At 52.3% G+C, this 20,184-nt stretch overlaps 1 protein-coding gene across 1 annotated transcript in view; it reads right to left on the bottom strand.

The window, feature by feature from the left end:
* The window catches only part of PDGFRB (platelet-derived growth factor receptor, beta polypeptide), a 23,201-nt gene extending 4,238 nt beyond the window's left edge, over nucleotides 1-18,963 (bottom strand). Inside the window, exons 1-19 of the mRNA XM_006893749.1 lie at nucleotides 18,924-18,963; nucleotides 17,485-17,811; nucleotides 16,802-17,068; nucleotides 15,982-16,109; nucleotides 15,720-15,894; nucleotides 14,753-14,945; nucleotides 13,978-14,093; nucleotides 12,384-12,507; nucleotides 11,587-11,798; nucleotides 8,104-8,198; nucleotides 7,215-7,347; nucleotides 6,562-6,666; nucleotides 6,157-6,267; nucleotides 4,999-5,158; nucleotides 3,817-3,977; nucleotides 3,247-3,365; nucleotides 2,897-3,019; nucleotides 1,974-2,085; nucleotides 535-634 (exon numbers count right to left, since the gene is read on the bottom strand). Of these exons, the coding sequence (XP_006893811.1) occupies nucleotides 535-634; nucleotides 1,974-2,085; nucleotides 2,897-3,019; nucleotides 3,247-3,365; nucleotides 3,817-3,977; nucleotides 4,999-5,158; nucleotides 6,157-6,267; nucleotides 6,562-6,666; nucleotides 7,215-7,347; nucleotides 8,104-8,198; nucleotides 11,587-11,798; nucleotides 12,384-12,507; nucleotides 13,978-14,093; nucleotides 14,753-14,945; nucleotides 15,720-15,894; nucleotides 15,982-16,109; nucleotides 16,802-17,068; nucleotides 17,485-17,811; nucleotides 18,924-18,963 (2,801 nt within the window). The remainder of the gene's footprint in view (nucleotides 1-534; nucleotides 635-1,973; nucleotides 2,086-2,896; nucleotides 3,020-3,246; nucleotides 3,366-3,816; nucleotides 3,978-4,998; nucleotides 5,159-6,156; nucleotides 6,268-6,561; nucleotides 6,667-7,214; nucleotides 7,348-8,103; nucleotides 8,199-11,586; nucleotides 11,799-12,383; nucleotides 12,508-13,977; nucleotides 14,094-14,752; nucleotides 14,946-15,719; nucleotides 15,895-15,981; nucleotides 16,110-16,801; nucleotides 17,069-17,484; nucleotides 17,812-18,923) is intronic.
* Nucleotides 18,964-20,184: the final 1,221 nt, after the last annotated feature.

Raw genomic sequence — 20,184 nt, 5'->3', positions numbered from 1 at the left:
TTGGGAGGGTGGAGGGACAGCACAGGAGGGGAAGACCCTCTATGAGGTGGATTGATTCAGTGACTGGGGTAATCGGGATGGGTGTGTCAGAGGCAGTGAGACTGGCACAGGATAGAGCAGGGTTTCGGGCTGTTGTACATAGGGTCTTTATGAGTTGCAGGCAACTCAACGGCACATAACAACAACAACAACAACACCAATCAACCCCTTATTGTGTATTGCCTTTCCCGGGGCATACGAGTTCAGCTCAGCAAATGATGCTGGGACTTTGGCAGATGTCTGGCTGCGGCTGGTGCAGTCACTGGGGCAGAACTATTCTGAACTAAGCCAGTGCAGAAAAAGGCAGAGAGCTGGGGGAAGGGGGGGGGAGGATAGAAAATGAGATTCCTGATGCCATCACTCGGACATCTAGATCCAGTTATAACTAGTCTTTTCTAAATCTCTAGTCAATACATTTACCCTTGCTTTAAGCCAGATAGAGCTGCTTATCTATTACTTGCATCTCAAAAAATCCCTCCATGAGACTCCACTCACATCTCGTCCGAGGCGTGGGCCGGCTGGGCCATGCGGTAACCTCGCTTGATGGCGTTGTAGAACTGCTCGTTCATGGGCAGCTCTGGGTAAGGGGTGCCACCTGTGAAGGAGCAGAGACAGGGCGGGTGGAAAAGTGTCAGGGGACCTTCTCCCACAGGACAGAGAGCTATATCATCCCTGGTGTGGGGTCAGGGTGCAGCGTGCCTGCACACAAGGCAATGTTGCTGTGCTGGGTGTAATAGTGTGCCCTCAAATTTCATATCCACCTGGAACCTGTGAATGTGACTTTATTTGGAAAGAGGGTATTTGCACATATAACTGATTGAAGATGAGGTCATACTTTGTGATTGATTGTTTGCCAAGGAGTCAGAACCGACCCATAGCTGACCTTCCAGTGGGTTTTCTGAGGCAGTAAATAACACAGGACGAGAATGCCCATCCTTCTCTCCTGAGGACCAACTGGTGGATTCAAACCACATGCCTTTGGGATTGCAGTGCAGCTTCTGACCACTAGGCTACCAGAGGAGCCCTGGTGTCCTTATGAAAAAGAGGGAAATTTAGACATAAAGACACAGAGAAAATACAGCCAAAAGAGCTCAGAGGCAGAGATGGTGGTCATGCAACTGCAAGTCAAACAGAAGCTGAGAGTGGCAAGCACGGATTCTCCTGAGTCATTGGAGAGAGCATGACAGTGGCTAGCCTCCAGCACTATGAGAGAAAAAGAAAACGCTACTGCTTTCAGCCACAGAGTTTATGGTACTGGTTTACGGCAGCCCATGGAAACAAGCGGAGCTCTGGAGCTCTGGTGGTGAGGAGCTGCACACACAAACCAACGGCAGGCAGCGGGAACCCACCAGCTGCTCTGAGGCAGGAAGATACAGCCTCTGCTCAGCTGTGAGTGGGTTCCCGGCGTATAACAACAGCAACATGGAAATGAATATAATGGACTCTCCTGAGGATTCTGAACAGAGATTGCAACTGTTCTTGTAATCAGAAAACAAGAGAACAACTGAGCTAGGTGGGTATTCTGATCGCCGTTGCTAGGTGTCTTTGAACAGATTGCAACTCAGAGTGACCCCTGTGATAGAACCGAACTGCCCGAGGGGCTTTCCAGGCTGGGATCTTTACAGGAGCGAATCAGTAGTCCTTTTCTCCCTAGAAGCGACTGGGTGAGTCTGAACCACCAACCTCACCATCAGCAGTCACATGCTTAACCATCACGCCACCAGGGCTCCTTGGCATTCTGATACCACTGTATGATGTCCTTAATGCTCGTATGGGGCAAGAGACTCCGTAAGGGCAGAGTGGTGAGGGAGTAGCGGAGTTGGGACTTGAACCAGAGGGCCCGCCTCAGTCCCAGGACCCCTACTGCACAGCCCCAGTCTGAGCAGCACAGGAAGCCAGAGGTGGTCATGCTTGCAGAGAGGAAGGCAGCGCACCCAGGGTGAAGATCTCCCACAGAAGGATGCCGAAGGACCACACGTCGCTCAGGGTGGTGTAGAGGCTGTTGAAGATGCTCTCAGGCGCCATCCACTTGAGAGGCAGGAAAGTCTGCAGGAGATCAGGGTGGGAGGTGAGTGCAAGGAGGCTCGCCCTCTCTCCCTGCACCTATTCGAGAGGCCGAGGCTTCCACCCTCGGGTCCCTCCTACTGCTGGTCCCTCTGTGACCTCTATCTCTCCTGTACACAGCTCCCACGCCCAGCGCAGTGCTGGAACAGGAACAGGAAGCTGAGTTTCTTCTCTCTTGAGCTGGGACGCGTAGCCCCTGGCCCTGGGAAAAAGCCTCCAAGTTTGAGGTTCCTCCTGGAAGAAGTATCCCCTTCTAGTCCCAACAGAGACCTTTAGGGGGGCACCCAAAATGCCAGAGACTCTCCTCCTGGCTGCCTTGGATGTCTAGGGGCCTTACTGTCCCCATCTGGAAAGTAGGGGCAGAGCAGGAGATCAGGATGGTCACAGTATAACCAGATTAATCCCGGCTACTGGATGCAACCTTCTCATGTCTTCTCATATCATCTGGACTTCTTCCTGGGCCCAGCTCGGTACACAGGGACTGCCCACCACCACCGGATCACAATAGGAACACATTTGGCGGCTCCTGCTTCCCATCCACGTCTTGCTCTGAACAACAAACCGGAGCCTGCCGACCCCTCAACAAGCTTCAAGCACCACTGCTCTCTCCCCTCCATGCACCTCTCATCCGACCCCTGCATACGAAGTCTGCGGGCATAGCCCATCACAGATGGGCAGGTCAGGACATGAGGTCCTGCCCCCCTGTTCTTGGAGCCTCACTAATCAGTGGGATTCTGTTACTAGGTTCAGATGTCCCCAGTGACACCCCACAAGGGCCCGGGAAAGCACTCACACTGCCTTTGGAGATGTAGTTCGAGTCCCGCATAATGTCACGAGCCAGACCAAAGTCACAGATCTTGACCAGCTTGCCCTCACAGATCAGCACGTTCCTTGCCGCCAAGTCTCGGTGGACACACTATGAGGAGGAAAGGGGCTAAGGCCGGGGGGGCAATCATAGCAAAAGGTCCAAGGGTTTGGGGGCGGGGGGAACATCCGAGTCCAGGTGTGTGGAGCAACAGAAGTGGGAGAACATCTCATGTCCCCACCCAGTGGAGGAGGTACAACTGTCATACGGGACCACGGAACTGGAGGACTCTGAGTGACCCATTTCCCTCACCCTCACCCTCTCCTGACCACACATACGTTCTTGGAGGCCAGGAACTCCATGCCATTGGCCACCTGGTAGCTGAAGCCCACAAGGTCCATGTAGCTAAGCACTGGAGACTCATTGATCAAAGTCGCCCGGCAGGTCCTCTCAGGAGCTAGAGGACAGCAAAGGGTCACTCTCCTTTCATAGACCTGGGGCCCCAGCCCTCTGCTCACTGAGATAGAATGGCAGCTATTGAACAACTGAGCCTCCTGGGACCAGAGAACGGCTTCTAATACCTAATCTAATCCTTTCTACTTTATCAGAGGCCTCATTGGCATTAACTCAGGGGCCACCTTTGCTCTGCCTGCTCCTCAAGGACTCCAGATTCTTTCCCACCTCAGCTCCCCCATTCCCTGCAGGCTATGCGCAGGTCTCTGCATCTCCATACTGGAGTTCTCTACACAGCAGCTTTGGGCAGATGGCTAGCCTCAGTTTCTGCATCTACAAAATGGGCACAGTAACCCTTGTACAATAACCCTTATGGCAAGGCCAGATATATTAAAAGCTTTGAAAAGAATGGAAGAATGCCTCCTGGGTGTGAGGTGAGGATGCTATCCACTGACCGGAGGGGACGTAGTTGTCGTAAGGCGCCATGTAGTTGGAGGACTCGATGTCTGCATACTTAATGTCCCCTTTCATGTCCAGCATGGGCACGTAGTCAACCGACTCGTCCTTGCTCATGTCCATGTAGCCGCCATCACTCTCCCCCGTCAGGGATACGTGGCTGGGGGTGAGAGGAGCATTGTGAGGCGAGATGGTGAGGCTCGGCCTTCCTGTCCCTCCTGCCCCTCTGCTCACCCCGCCTGGGCCTGTGCAGCTCTGTCTCGCATGCACTTCCTCCCAATCAATCTGTCACAATGTTGTGATCATGGCTGAACCCTTCTAACCCCATCAGGCCCCGAGCAGGGCACTGGGCTTCCAAGATTACATAAGAGCCAGGGAGCTCACACCCACAAGCTCCCCAGACACCACTGCAGCCCAGACAAGGGGCATGGGATGGGTGTGAGCACTGGAGCCTTCTGTGGCCTCTGCACCACCCAGCCGTGATGTCCTGCAAAGGCCTGGCCACGACCCAGAGTGGACAGCAACTAGCTGTCTTGTCATCTCTGTCCTGCAGCACCAACTCCTGAAAGAGCTACACTGCTACAGGCACATGTAGGAAAAAGAGACGGAAAGGAAAGAAACCAGGTCAGGGAGGACGGAGGGAGCTTTATGGTTTTCTAGATGCTTCCCTGAAGTGTTTATCTGCACAATACACAGTGCTTTTGTAACCAGGCAGAGAAATAAGAAGTATTCCTTTAGGAAAAGAAGAGGAACTGAATCACCCCAAGGAGCCAAGGGGCAGGGGTTCTGAGAGACTGGTGAGGGATGTGGGAAGGAGCGGCAGTGGGGCCCTGGCCCTCTTCCTACCGCTGCCTTTGATTCCCATGTGTCCAGGGACAGGAGTGGCTTGGAGGAGGAAGACGTCCACACCCAGGGGAGTGGGAGCGTTCACAGAGGCTGTGCTGCAAGGGCTCGGGATGAGGTGGGGTGCTCTGCAGACTTCAGTGCACCCTCACACTTACGGTCGTCATTCGCTAGCCTGGACCACACATTACTCTCTAGACTGACTAGCACGACAGCCTTGGCCCCAGGAACAACACTGCTCGTCCGTAGGCTCGCTTTCCTCTCCTGGACAATGAGAAGTGAGCCAATGTTCCTAAGGGTCCCTAAAAGATGAAGGTGCCCCACCTCCCCACTGGTACCTGGGCAGGGGGATCCCCACGGGCAGGGCATTGCTGTAGAGCTCAGCGCTGGGCAGGTGGTGCTTCTCCGAGCAGTGCTGAAGGAAGGTGTGCTTGTTCCGGTGCAGGTAATCCACCAGGTCGCCGTAGCGGCAGTACTCAGTGATGATGTAGATGGGCCCTGTGGAAGGACAGGCTCAGCTATGGTCGCTGGGGAGGCCTCCAGCTACCTAACGGGGCCTCGAGGTTCATCACAGTCTGAATGGGGGAGAAGCAGCCTGCTTTGGCACCAGGCAGACTGAAGCTCCTCTGCAAACATGAGCAAAGTGCTTTGTCCCCTTGAGCCTTACTTTTCCTCATCTGTTAAATGGGCAGAATAGCTATCTATTAGGACTGTCCTGAGGATTAATGAGATACCTTAGTTCAGCTCAGTTCAGTGCCTGGCACTTGGCAAGTCCACACTGTTGCTAAAATGAATTTTTTTTCCACAATAAAACTTTTCTAGGAGCTCAATATAGAAAGTAGATAGAAGCAATGATTTCATTAGCATGCTGTTTAAAATAAAACACAATACAGTTTCTAAAAGCCAACCAATGGGATCTTGAAACTGTCTGTAGATGGAAAACAAAAATTTTGAAATGAGTGGTCACTACAGACACAAATTGTCCTATGCATGAGACATACTTCTGTATTTTTATTTGGTTGCACAATACTGAGGAAAATCCCAAATCACACAATAAGCAGCTGCAAATGACAATAACATGTTTTGCAGCCGGACTTGAAGTCAGATTACTCTTCTACTCTTCTAATAAACACAGCCAGCTGGGATCCCACGACGGGAAGGAAACCTGTTTCTAAGTTAGCATACCGGTGATGCCAATGTGCTGACACTGGGTAGACAATTCATCTCTCTGCTGTGGGCTCTGTTCTCAATTACAGGCTTGAAAATGTATTGTGGAGGTAAAACAGTTAGCAGGCTTTTGTGCAAATAAAATGTCAGGCCCATGGGCTTTAAGGTATTGTAGGTTCACTGAGCTTCTAAATGCCATGCCCATCTGGGTCTACGACCAGAGGACGCTGGACAGGACAGGATGACTGTGGGCCTCCAGAAGGAAGGTCCACTTGTCTGCACACCATTGGATATTTTTTTTGAGTCCTCTGGGGGAGGTGGTTTGGTACCTCCTTTGGTGCAGGCCCCTAGCAGGTTGACCACATTCAGGTGGGGCCCAAGGTGACTCATGATCTTCAGCTCTGACATGAGGGCCTGCTTCTCACTGCTGCGGGCTGTGGCTGAGGGAACAGAGAGATGGCTGAGGTCCCGTGGAGACCCCACTGGAGCCTATCCTGGCTCTTCTATCCCATCTGGTGCTGTAATGACCCAGCCAGCATTGCCAGGGTGGTGAGGATCTATGTGGGGGACAGTGAGGGAGGTGAGGGTAGAAGGGAGGCAGAGGAGAAGGTGAAGGAAGGGGCTACAGAGACAAGATCCATTTATGGTGCAAGAGTATTTGAAATTAGGCTATTCTGGGAGTGTCTGACAGGGTGGGGCACATTTGAGGGGAAGGGGAAGGTCCCAGCACTTACATTTCAGCATCTTGACAGCCACCTTCATCGTGGCCTGAGAATGGCTCAGACCATGTGCTGTGGCCTCCACCACCTGCCCAAAAGCCCCAGAGCCAAGGGTGCGTCCTGGGATAGAGACAGCCTCTCAGCTCTCGGCCCACCTGGAAGTTGCATCCTCTACCCTTTCCACCTGGGCTGAGGAACCAGCCTCTATGACCAACTCAGATAAGTCCTCCAACTACCCTATACCCAAGGCTCCATCCCTCAAGGAGGCTCCTGGAATTACAATGCTTTCTGTTCCTTCCTGGTGTCTTATCTAAGACTGTTTGCTGTCTGTCCCTGGAAGCCAGCCTCTCTCCCTAGATGAGCAGTTGCCCTGCATCCCCTCCACCTTCTCAGCCAGCCAAGACCTTGGCCTGTTCTCAGTGAATGCTCCCTCTCCTGCCCCATTTGAAGGCAATGGCTCCATCTCGGAGAGGAAAAGGATCAGTAGAGCACTTAATGCTGACTGGTCCCTGGAGGACTTTCCTGTCCTCTGGAGATTAAGGCCCAGAGAAGGCAAGCTGTCACCCTTAGTTCACAAAGCAACTCATGACAAGACTGTGACCAGACCTGAGTGCCTACTCTTCCACCTCAAGTTCCCAAACCGCCTTATGGGGCCTTCCTGGGCCGACCTAGCACTAGCTGGTCCCGGGGCAATTCCCACGTGGAGTCATAGGGCAGCTGCATGGGGTCCACGTAGATGTACTCATGTCCATCGGAGCTCACCGACTCGATCACCTTCCAGCGGATCTCGTAGCGTGGCTTCTGTGGGACCAAAATTACAGATGGATCATTATAGGGAAGACTGGGCCTCAAGGTCCACTCGGGCCAACCTTTTATGGGACAGACAGATGGAGCACATGCCCCTGAGGCCCAGAGGGGGACAGAGGCATGTTAACATACAGGAAGTTAACCACTGAACCAAGATCTCCATATACTCAGAGGGAACAGGTACCAGAAGGCTCTAGCCAGGAGGTGGCTAAAGGGCCTTCAACTTGGATGCTGAAGAGCAGCTGACGGTGAGAGTCTGGCTCATCAGAACCTCTCACCAGCTGCTTCCAGAGCCACAGGTGGGAGCTCAGGACAGTGGCATGAGGCAGGGACACTCTGCTGGGGGTGGACCCTTGCTAGTGTCAGGTCTGAATCACAGCAGGAAATCTCAGAAAGAAGTAACCCAAGATCGTTGAAATCATAGGAAGTTGGAATCTTAGAACTAGAGTATCAGCATGCTGAGATCCCGAGACGCTTCAGTCACCACTTGAGAATCACAGATTGGTGAGGTCTCTGTATCAAACACTGGAATGGAAGTTTAATAGGACCAGTATGCATTTCAGTGGAATCAGGGGTTCAAGGCATCCTGTGTCTAAGGTGAGGCTGCTGGAGCACCCGGCTTTCCTCTGCGGCAGTCCACCCTGGGCTTTCTGTGGGCCCCAGAAATGGCCAGATCATGCAGCATCCGCAGAGGGCTGGAGGCCCAGCCAGAGAGCATGGCAATCTGCACACACAGATGGAGGGACTTGCCTTCTGCCAGAGCATGATGAGGATGATAAAGGAGATGATGGTGAGGACCACCAGGGCCAGGATGGCCGAGATCACCACCACCTTGAAGGGCAGTGCTAGAGGAAGGGATAAGAAAAAGACTATCAGCAAGGGTCTTGGCAGCTGCCCCCCAGCACCACAAATGCCTCTATCTAGCCTGCTGGGAAGAGGACCTGCAAATACCCTTCATCACCAGCCCCCACCTCGTGTCTCCGATCAGCCTCCATATCCCTATTGCCCTCACTGGGGTCAGTCAGGTCTGTCTGCCCAAGAGTTATCTTCGATAGCATCCATGAGGCCATGAGCCTCTGAGAGCTGGCCTGTGGCTCTCCCCTTCTCTGGACCATGCCCACATAGGAGCATCACAGCTAGGGCAGAGCTCTACGTTCCCTGCCTCAATCAGTTGGCCAAGGGGCGGGAGGCTGGCCACCGAAGGAACAGTGAGCTGAGGAGCCCAGACTGTCAAAGGGAACTGGATGTCTCCCTTGTTTGACTCTGAGTCCCTGTGGCAGGGGGGGAGGGGGAGAAGGTCAGGGCAATGGTGATAGTGACTTAAATGGCAATCTTTCAGGGAACATTGTAAACAAGTGGAATTAACACACGATGTGACAGCCTTGTGTCTCCTTTACCCCCAAGGCGTCAGCATCTCCACTGCCCAACTTCCTAGTCCTTCCTGCTCCCTGTGCTGCCTGGCTAGCCCTCCACACTCATGCAGGCTAGACCAGCATCTATCTTCTCTGCTCTGCCCATGGACCACCCATGTGTCCCCAGATAACTCACTCTCCCTTTCTCTGTCCCCTTGTTTTTCCTGCTCTGAGCCCAAGAGAGCCCTACACCTCCTCCTTGGGGTCTCCTCTTACCCTCATCCTTGAAGCCACAGGCTTACTTCATTCCTCTATTTCTCTCCCTGTTTTAAGAAGCAAGCTCACATTATCTGACTCTCTGGGCCATTTCTGGCTAAAGGAGGGGCCCTTCATCTGGACAGCCTTGTGACAGGTGGCCTGGTACATGGCTTCCCCCTGAATAGCACATGAAAGCTTTATGTCTGCTTTTGGTCAGAGTTAGTCTAGAGTTTGGACTGCTCCATACTGGTTGTTAGAGGTTCCTCTACTCAAGGGTGTGTGTGTGTGTGTGTGTGTGTGTGTGTGTGTGTACATGTGAGAGTATAAGGGAGATAAAATCAAACTCGCTCAAAACAAACTCGTGTCTGCAGAGCTGGCTGTGACGCACCCTGGCCCCACAGGACAGAGTGGAACTCTCCCACAGGTTTCCAAGGCCAAACTCTTTATGGAAGCAGATTTGAAACAGCTTTCTCCTGTGCAGCTGCCAGGGGGTTCAAACCACCAACTTTTCAGTTAGTAGCTGAGCATTTTAACCACTGCACTCCCAGGGCTCTTTATGGATAACATGAAAGTATTTCAAAATCCCACTGTAGTTGATGCAATGGCACTTAGCAACAACAATACCCCACCAGAAGGCAGAGGAGAGGGGCAGGGCTGGGTGCAGAGATAGCGGACACAGCGTCCAACATGCGTTCTGTGTTTGCACACATGCAGGCAGGTGCGTGCAAGCCTGTGGGCCTGCCTGAGTGTGCAAACAAGTGTCTGTGATGCCTTACGCAGATCTTTGAGGCCTTGATGACTCTGCTTTCTGCCTGTCCTTCTAGCTCCACCCCTCACTTATTTCCCCTTTAGCTCTTCTCTCCCTGCCGTTAAACACAAACACACTCTCTGATCCAACTAGACTGAATTCCTTTCATCTTTATGAGCTCACCTTGTGCCTAGCCTTTGCACAAGATGTTCTCTCTGACTGGACCACTCTTCCTCACTAAGATAGATCCTAGTTTTCTTTCAGGTTATAGCCTCAAGTTGCCTTTTCCCAGGACAGCTTCCTGAATCCCAACAGTTGAACCTGAGGTCTCTCATCCCTACAGACTTTCCTTCTCAAGTGCTGACCCCCTGGTTGGGATTGCTTAGTTCCCTGTTGGGCTTTCTCTCTCTGAACTGTCAATCCGGGGGGCTGGGGGGGAAGGCAGGACTAAGGCTTCTCTTTGTTGTACCGCTAGTGAGGTATTAGCACCCTTTAACTATGTATTAAATGAAGAATTAGATGGACAAATAAAAGACATGCATGTATAGGGATGAGCACAAGAGCACTGGGAAGCATTATTCATAGGACAAGAAGAACGGGTGCAGGCGAGACTGCCAACAGACGTGTATACGTTTATGGGACTTTGCAGACAGCTGTGAGACAGTTATATGCTTACAGGCATGTACTGCACTCATGCATACACATACACAGGGACAGTCTGTAGGGAATTGTGCTATTAACCCAAAGTCAGTACCTCTTGTTCGAATGCACCTATGGCTTTGCGATAGACAGATGGGCAATCTCCTCCCATACAGCACTGGAAACCCTCCTGGAGTGTCAGCCATGAGTTGGTTCTGATTAAAGGCAGTGAGGTGCTTTTTGCTTTTTAGAAAATATGTGCATTGCGTGCACATGTGTATGGGGATTTTGCACTTGTATGTATGTACATCAGTACATACACTCTGGAGGTTCACACACATTTCAGAGGCTGAGCATGTTCAGGCACATGGTTTGTAAACATACACTTGGTGAATTTACACACACAGACAGGGATGGTGCATGCTTGAGGAAAGGCCTACAGACGTAAGACTCTAGATTTACACCTATTTACCCATGTATTTGGGCACTGGAGATTTTCTGTACCTGGTGTACAAATCTACACAGGGAAGTTTTGTATCTGCATTCATGGATCAAGCATCTTCATGCACATGGTGTACAGTATATGTACCAAGTTCCTATACACAATGTTTACGGGGATCAAACTTAAATTACCATCAGTCTGAGACCCTCCAGCAGGTTTCTATGGCTGTAAGTCTTAATGAGAGGAAACTGCCCATCTGTTTCTCTGGAGCAGTTGGTGGCTTAGAACCACTGGAAATGTCCAGATGTCTGGCCTTAAAGTGACCAGCAGAATGTGCTACAGACTGCACTACCAGAGCACCTTCTTAAGAGAGTGTAAGTCATAGAGGGCGCCCTGGTGGTCACCGGTAGGAAGTTGCACTGTCAACTCAAAGTTGACAGTTCAAACCCACCGGCTCCTCCTTGGGAGAAAGATGAGCAGTCTGCTCCCTTGTAATTTACAATCTTTAAAAACCCACAAAAGGATCATTTTGATATCAATGAGGGTTTTGTCTATAGACATACGCTCATGCATGTACAGTTCTCTACACGCATGTCCTGGGTGTGCACACGTATGCTGATATGTATGCGTGTACTCTGTTAGAGATTATGTCAGCAGGTTTCACACGCTCCTGTGTGCCATGGTCATGCAGACTTTCTTGTCTTTCTGTGGGCATGTGCGGTCAATTGCAAATGAGAGGCCAAGGTCACCGGTGCTGAGGAGTAGTCAGGGACCACTGAGGCCGGTGGACTCACAGTGCGGCACGACGGTGATTTCCTGTGCGTCATAACCTAGCAGGTTACGCAGCGTGCACTGCACGGACAGCGGCTGATCCACGCTGTGCAAGCGAAGCACGCTCACTACCTCAAACACCTGCTCCTCGTCCCAGTATGTCACATTCGTCTCCAGCTGGCTCTCCACCTCCGAACTGTTCCCCACAGGTGTGGGTGGCAGCTCACGAGGACACCTGCCAAAAAAAAAATGCTCGTCTCAATACTTTCCAGCCCTTTCCCTCCTGCAGACTGGGAAGCGGAGGTCAAAAGGCTTCACCACAGACATGGCCTCTGAGAGGTAGGGTGTGGCCAACCCTAGTCTTGTTCCTAAATTTACCAGCAGGGGGCGCTCCCACACCAGGCCTGAAAACCCTTTTGCAAAATGCATTCCCCTCGTTTGCAAACGGTGGAGACTGAAATACAGAGATGCTAAATAAATTGCTCAGTCATACAGTGCATAGGATGTAGAGGCAGGCCTCAACGCAGCCCTGCCTCTGTCCACTATATTAGAATCTGTACTAACCAGGGATCCACAGCAGATCTGTGGATCAGGGATCGGATGGGAGGGGGTGGGGCACCACATAGTTCCTGCATTGCCCTGGGTTAAGGACAGCTCAGAGGTCTAGACAAGGAAAATGGACAGTTAGCCACGCAGAGCTTCCTAGAGGTGGTGGAGTAGCTTCTAGACATGGCTCTGGCTTGAATCAACATGCTAGAAGACCTGGTTCTTCCAAACAACTCTGAGTACCCTAGGAGGGTGAAGGCCAGAGTCCACTTACCTCTTTAGGTCGCTGCAGGTAGACCAGGTGAGGTGCGGCTGGGGCATGCCCCGGCCACGACAGCGGACCGTCCGCTCCCCGCCAGCTGGAGGGGTCTCCCGCAAGTCCAGCACCCGGGCAGGCACTGCGCAGAGAAGGAACAGAAGGATCAGGTGAAGGGGTGAGAGGAGGAATGTCAGAATAGTCAGTGGGAAAGATGGAAAAGGCCTTCCAGGAGAACCTAGCCCCGTCAGGTGAGCACAGGAAGCACAGTGGGAAAAGGATGGATTCTCCTTCTGGTTACTTCAAAGAGAAAAGTCTCAGTAGGGTGCTAGTCTGTTGTTAACACCTCTCTGAAATTTGCTAATCTTCTCTCTCAACAAAGAGAAAGCCGCCCTCAAGCTCAGAGCCCTGGGCTGGCAAGAGCATGGAGCTAGAATTTAATAATATTACTTTGTTTCCTGAGTTTATTTTAGTGGTTGCTTTATATTTATGGCATGTGATGCTGATTTTCCATTTACAATATTGAGATCAAATGGGCTTTTATTTCTTTTAAAAGAAATGTATTTTTAGAAAGTCAAATGACAAAACCTTATGTCATTATCATGCCATTCCTCCTGCGATGGCTTTTCATTTCACTTAATAAAGACCAAAGTTCTACTGTCCCCCAGCTCCCCTAAATACCTGGCCTCATCTCCCACCACTCTTTCGTCCCTCTCTTCTAACCACATGGGGCCGTTCTGCCATTCTATCAACATTTATTCCTGCCTTCACATTGCCTGGAAACTCTGATGGTCTAGTGAGTAAGGAGTTGCACTGCCAGCCCAAAGGCAGGTGGTTCGAATCCACCAGCCGCTTTGTAGGAGAAAGAAGGACAATCTCCTTCTGCGTAATTTACACTTACTAGAAGGTCAGCTTTAGATTGACAGCACATAACAACAACAACAACAACAACAGAAGGTAAGCTGTGAGTTGATACTAACTTGATGGAAATGAGTGCGTTTTTCACATTGGCTGGGGGACCCTTCTTCTAATTACAAGTCTTCACTGCTCAGTGTCTTCTTCCCCATGAGGCTAACCCTGACTAGCCTATTTAAAATTGCCCTCCTCACCACGTTCCTGCCCCAACATTCTCTATCCTCCTGGCCCTTTTTATTTCTTCCAGAGCCTCCCTCCCACTCCACCTCCCCCACATAAATACATCGTTTCATGCCTGCCTTTCCCTTCTAGGGTTCAAGCTGTGCAAAGGCCCACAGGAGGCTTGCACAGGTGGTTTGCTGTTGCTCATTAAAGATCCAATGACTTGATAGGACAGCATAAATGGCACAGGAGATGGAAAATTCTGGTAGTGCTAATGCATGTCAGAGGGCGTGGAAATGCCAGTTTTGCTGACAAGCTTCTTATTGAGATGAGGAAATTGAGGCACAGCAAGAGGGCATGCGAGGGTGTTCCACAGCAGTGAGTAAATTTCAGGGTTAGGTCTGAACCCCAAGATCTTGGGGCTGGGCTCTTTCTCTTGTTCCTCGTGATGGAGGGAAGAGGAGTGGGCAGAAAACTGAACAGAGCAGATAGACAAGAAGGGAATGGGGTGGCGGAGCAAAGGAGGCCTCCTCACCATTGACCTGCAGCTGGAAGGAGAACTGGGCTTCAGCATCTTCGTGGAAGGCCTTCATGGTATAGTGGCCGGCCTCGGCCACCTTCACCCGCACCAGCGTCAGTTCTGACACGTACCTGGGGAGTAGGTGGGTAAAGGCCAGAAGACCTGGCTGTTAGAGCTGGGAGTGCCCTCACAATCCTCCCCATCCTGATGTACAGACAGGAAAACAAGGCCCAGGGAGGGGAAGGGGCTTACCACGGGCACATGGGTGTCAGTAGGAGGCCCAGCTCTCAAGCTCACAGGCTCCTGAATCCCCACCCATTGGCAGCTCCCTCAACCAAGAAAGGCAGGGAGGATGGGGTGGGAGCATCATTTTGTGCCAGGCCACATCCCATCCTCTGAAATCCTGACACGACCTTATCCTGGCACCCTGAACCCCATATCCGCTGCTCCTTCCAGCCCCAGGGCTACCATCCAAGCTGTGGCCATGCCTGCCTGGCATCTCTCCCCAGGCATCTGGCCGCCTTCTCCTTGGCTGTCCCCTCACTGGCTCCACCCATCACAAGGATAATTCAACATCTGGACAATCATCTGACTCCTACATATTTCCCCCCCTCTAGACCGGAAACTCGGGGAGGAGCGGGCTGTGTCTGCCCTGGCCGGTGTGGCATGTCCAGCAATTCGCTCAATGCCAGGCACCTAGCTGTACCTGGCTCCCGGGGAAGGTGGGGCTGGGTTTGTTGACAGGGTAGTGGGATACCTGGAGGCTGGAGCGCAGGAGCTGGCGACTCACCTGGTCTCGGAGACATTGCGCGTGGACAGTGAGATCTCGCCAGTGCTACGGTCACCTAGGGTGTGGTTGTCTTTGAACCACACGACGGTGGGCGGCGGGTAGGACTCGAACATCACCTGCAGGGTACGGCTCCGGTGCAGATCGGCAAACTGGACGGCGTCCAGCTCTCCCAGCAGTCGCAGGTAGCCACTCTCTGCAAGAGGGGGTAGTTGTAAAATGGGACTACATCGGGGTTGAGGGAAGGCAGAGAAGGAGGGGAGGAATGATGTATACTGTATTGAAACAGATGAGGGAGAGAACAGTTTAAAAGGGAAATATGATTGGGCATTATTGTCATGACAGGAGTCCAGAATGAAGGCTGCACTGTAGAGTGGACTTGGGGGGAGAGATTGCATAACAATGAAAGAATTTTTCTTTTGCTTTTCAAGGAGAAGAGTGAATTAGGGGGAGGGGGTGGGCAGGGAGAAAAGTGCAACAATGAATGAATGGAAACCCTAACTCTCTGTAAACTTTCATTAAAATTAATTTTTTTTAAAAAAGAGTCTGTGGTCAGAGGAAAACCTCCCAGCGGGCGGGGCCTCTGCAGGAGGCGGGGCAGCCAGAAAATGGGTGGGACTCAGTCTGAGGGAGAGGCTTCAGGCAGGAGGACTCGAACCACTTACGGCAACATCAGAGATGAAGTTGGAATTGGAATTGGGTCTGGAGGGTGAACGTGGGACTCATGTTGGTGTGGGGGCACATGGCTGGTGGCGGCAGTTGTCATTTTCACCTATGGGTGTGTTTTGGCTAAGGGTCGTGGCTGAGGTGAGCTGGAGTAACGTGGAGGCTGAATGTGGGGCTGAGAGCTGCTGACTGTGGGATGGTGGCTGGGTGGGAAGGTGGGAAGACTAGACCCGGACTAGAGCTGGATTTGGGGCTGCTCTGGGACTGACAGGATTGAGGGTGGGGCTGAGCCCGAGGCACGCACCGAGCACAGTGACGTTGATGGCCTTTTCATCCTGATGTTCGTTCACACTCTCCGACACGTTACAGAGGTAGGTCCCCGAGTCGCTCAGCTCAGCGTTGGGAATGTGCAGGATGGAGAGGATGTGGTAGGGCAGGCCTAGGAGGAAGTCCGTCACCGGCTCCACCAGCCGCCCACTCTGCAGAGACAGACTCCACGTCAGGAGGGGTCTGCAAGAAGCCAGGCTGCAAGCGCAGACCCCTCCCTCCTTGGCCCTCTGCCATACCTCCATGCGAGGGTACGTCCATCCGAAGTTGACCACCTCGCTCCCGGTCACGATGCACATGACAGTAATGTTCTCACCCTGGCGGACCACGGTCTGTACTGCGTTCACGGAGACGTTGATGGATGACACTGTGAGCGAGACTGGCTTAGGGCTGGGGAGGTCGGCACCAGCCACCAGCACTTCACCTTGGGGGTTGGGTGAGGGTCCAAAGGGGAAAAGGATGGCTGGTGCGGAAGATGCGTGCAATCAACCAGTGTTTACCAACTACCTAGTTACTGTAAGTCAAGTACTATTCTAAGCAATGGGGCTATCACAGTGAGAATAACAAACAAAACCCCTGCCCCTCTTCAACAGACATGCTAGAAAGGATAATGGTTTGGAAATCAGAGAAATGCACTGGGGACATACAATGTGCCGGGTACTTTCCATCTTTTATTTATCCCCTTGAGACAGGAAGCCATTCTCACCCTCATTTACAGAGGGAGAACTCAGATTACAGGACCTGGGTAAAGACACTCAGATGCCAAGGTTTCAAGTTGTCATTCAAACCAAGCTGGTGCCAAAACCTGTACTTTTGCTCACCATGTAGGAAGCTCAATTTTATCATCAAGATATTGTACAAACTTGGGGGAAATTCCATCCTTTTTCCAAGCCTCAATATCCTTATCTCTAAAATGAGGAGAACACAACTTCCTTTCTAAGGCTACGGGAGGATCCAATGGGAAAAACAGAGTCATACACCTGATAAACCATAAAGAGTTAGACCTTTATGAAGGGTTATTCTTGCCTCTTCTGGGTACTGGGCCAGAAAGGGGCTTACCTTGGAGGTCATAGATATAGAAGGGGTCAGAATCCACTTCCTTGTCCCCAATGGTGGTTTTGCAGATGTAGGTTTTGTCCTCAAAGATACCAGAGAAGCCACGCTGGTGATTATAGGGGACAGGCAGTGGAATGTCCTCTTTTTTCTCATGCAATGTTACCACCAGCTGTGGGTCCGTTACCCGGCATGGAATTGTTGTCTCAGATCCATCCGTGAGAAAGATGAATAGGTCTTCAGAGCTGGTAGGGAGGAAGCTCACGGTGGGATCTGCCAGGAGTGGTGGGACCAAGATTGAGGGTCAGAGAAGCCAGACAATCCCTGTGTGACCTTGAGTAAGAACCTTCTGCTCTCTGACCATCGGTCTTACTGTTACGGAATAAGGAGGCTGTCAGAGGCCCCTTCGGTGCTAACATTTGATATTCAGAAAGCCATAAGTTGAGGATAACTGGTACATGAAGAAAGAACAGACGTAGGGACTAAGAAGACTGTAGCCAACTGAGAATTCAGAACCAGGAATCATGTGGAAGCAGACAGAGCCAAACCAGGCTGGGTGCCACAATTCAGCTCTGTTGCCAAGAGCACCGTGTTTCCCACTGTCACTAAAGCACTCTGTGGTCTTCCTCTGATTGTGCCTACCGTTAAGAAAGGGCATGAGGGTGTGGACACAGGTCAAGGGCCCTTACCTGGCACGAAGATGTAAAGCCGTCTTCGTTCACTGGACTCCAGCCCGTGGGAGCCATTGTAGGTACAAAAGTATTCTCCTGTGTCCAGGCCAGTAACATTGGTCAGTGTTAGAATGCTGAAGAAGGTGCCATCTGGAGTCTTGAACATGTCCTGCAGTGGCTCCTGGGAAAGCCGTTCCCACACCACTGGGGCTGAGCCCGAGCAGGTGAGATTGAAGGTGCTGGAGACATTGAGGACAAGCTCTGGCCCTGGAGGCACAATGTCCAGGCCCTGGGAAGCCTGTGGTCCCAGCAACAGCAACATCAGGGGCAGCAACAGCAGCTGGCCTTTGGGAGAAGTGGCATCAGAGGTCAGTATACAGAGCTGACCATGGAGAGAGGTCACACATGTACTGACCCCAGTTTTATAGAGGAAACTTGTCTTATCCAGACAGACCAGAACCCTCTATTGATAGCCTAAGGCCTGCTTGCCCCATGGCAGCCCCCAGGGACTCTGCCAGCCTCCTGATCTCAGTCTCTTCCTTCCTCCAGCCTCGGAATCCTTCAGCCATTCTATATACACGCCGTGAGCATGAGACAGAGTCAGGAAATCCTCGGGAAGCAATCCCCAGGCCTCCAGTTCCTGAATTACTTCCCAGGTCACTTTCGGAGCCTTTCCCTTGCAGCTGCCCAGATTATCCCCAAAGACCAGAAGTGGCCTGTTTGGGGAGGCAGGGCATCCTTCAGGTAACTCAGCCTGGGACACAGACTGTGGTAGGGGAAACAATGAAGTTTCTGCAGGCTAGAAGGTGATTATGATTGGCCGCCAAGCTCTACTGAATGATCTTAAAAATCCGTGGATGATTAAAAGTTAAGGCTCCAGCCTCAGCAGGCAGGGAGGGCTCCATGGTGATGAACGTAAGGTACAGCCCAGGTGGGTGGGCAGCGAGTTTATGGGTCAGACATCCTGCCAGAGAGTCTGTCCGGCTGACCTCTGGCTGATCCTCAACCCATTGGTCAGTCAGCCAGTCACAGGAGCTAACTGCATGTGCTGACAGGAGTAAGGGAAGGGTGTGCATGAGATCAGAAGCTTGCCCAGTGCTCAGGAGCCCCAGCCTAGCAGGTACCCCAGCCATAGGGCACTCAGGAAGGTGCTGAGACCACTTACTGATACCTGAAGGTGCCAGGGATAGATGGGTGTGACAACCGTGGGCTGGGGTGGGGACAGTTGCCAAGAATTTGGGCTCATGGCTGCAGACAAATAAGGCCCCCATGCAGGTTTCTGAGCTGCAGGGTGTGAGGAAGAAGACCTGCACAGTACCTCACTGAAAATAGAGGACATGGAGGCTTCTCAATGCTCCTGGGTGCCCACAACCTGGACTAGCTAATATCACCCCACCAGCTCCAAGTGCTGCTAAGCTGTGCACCCCTGGGCTCCACCCCATCCCCAGTCTCCCTACCTTCTAGGGTCATTGCTGACATCGCACCTGGAGGCTTCATGATGTCCTGCAGGATGAAACGAGGGTCAGTGCCCGTGGTGAACATTCTGGAAGCTGGGACCTACAGAGCCACCCAGCCTCTTGTGTCCATGGGACTGGAGTCAAAGGCCACCCCATCTGAAGGCTGAGAGCACTCATGACCACAGACTCCTGTTCCTCCCCACAGACTTGGCCTTGACCCTGCTTTGGTTTGCCTCTAACCGTCACGAGAGATGCCATGTCCCTCGCCCCCTTTCAAGGCCTTAGTTTCCTTGATTGTGCAGGGAGGTGGGAGAGGTTGGCCTGGACGATGTCCAGGGGCCTGCCAGCTCTGACAGCCCATCTTCTGGGTGACAGCTCCAATACCAGGCTCTTATCTGCCAGGACAAATATTTAGGAAAGTACGATGAAAGGCCTGGGGGAAAGGAGGGGGCAAACCAGAACCCAGAGGACTCCCATAGCTCCACAAGCACAACAGGAAATGGAGGCGGCAGTGGGAAGGGAAGCGGGGGAGTCAGGGCTCTGGAATGTGGGGGGAGCATCTCCCCAATGCCTGGCCCCCTTTACTCAGCCCAGAGCAGTCCAGGGAGGCCCAGGGGGAGAGGGGCCGGGGCTGGGCGCTTGGCCAGCCCCACAGAGCCGCAAGGCTGCAAAGGCCTGTGGGGACCACTGAATCCAAACTCCCCACCCCCACCTCCACTGCACAGTCAGGGAAACCGAGGCTCTGAAAGAGCAAGAAGTTTGTCCATGTTTGTACAGTGTGCCTGAGAGAAAGAGAGACTGAGAATGAGAGAGGTAGAATGAGACAGGCAGAGGGATACAGAGAGAGAAGGTACCTAGAAGCACATAGTGACGGAGCAGAAAGAGACAGGCAGAAACGGAGACAGACTTAACTAATCTTTCCTCTGTTTCTGCCCTCAGCAGCCCCAGGTCCCCGGTAACCACCAATTGTCAGGTGTACCAGTGGTCTGCCTGCAAACTCCGACAGGAAGGAGGCAGAGCAGATAGGGTCATGGAGCAACAAACGTGGGACGTGGCCACATGACAAGGCAACAAGGAGCCTCTGATGCTGTGAGCTGCTGCCCCTGCTCACCCCTCCCATAGTGTCCAATGCTGAGCTGGAGAGCAAGAGTGAACCCCCTGCGGCTCTGGCTATTTCTTGGGCCCGATGATAGTCTCGGTGGCCTCACTCTCCAGCTTTCCAAATGGGGCAGTTGATGAGTGTACCCTCTATTAGGGTCAT

Source organism: Elephantulus edwardii, unplaced genomic scaffold (assembly GCF_000299155.1).
Source record: "Elephantulus edwardii isolate Elephantulus edwardi_28Jun2011 unplaced genomic scaffold, EleEdw1.0 scaffold00130, whole genome shotgun sequence".
Lineage (NCBI taxonomy): Eukaryota > Metazoa > Chordata > Mammalia > Macroscelidea > Macroscelididae > Elephantulus > Elephantulus edwardii.
The sequence above is the reverse complement of the archived record's forward strand: the minus strand, read 5'-3'. Positions and strand labels throughout refer to the sequence as shown.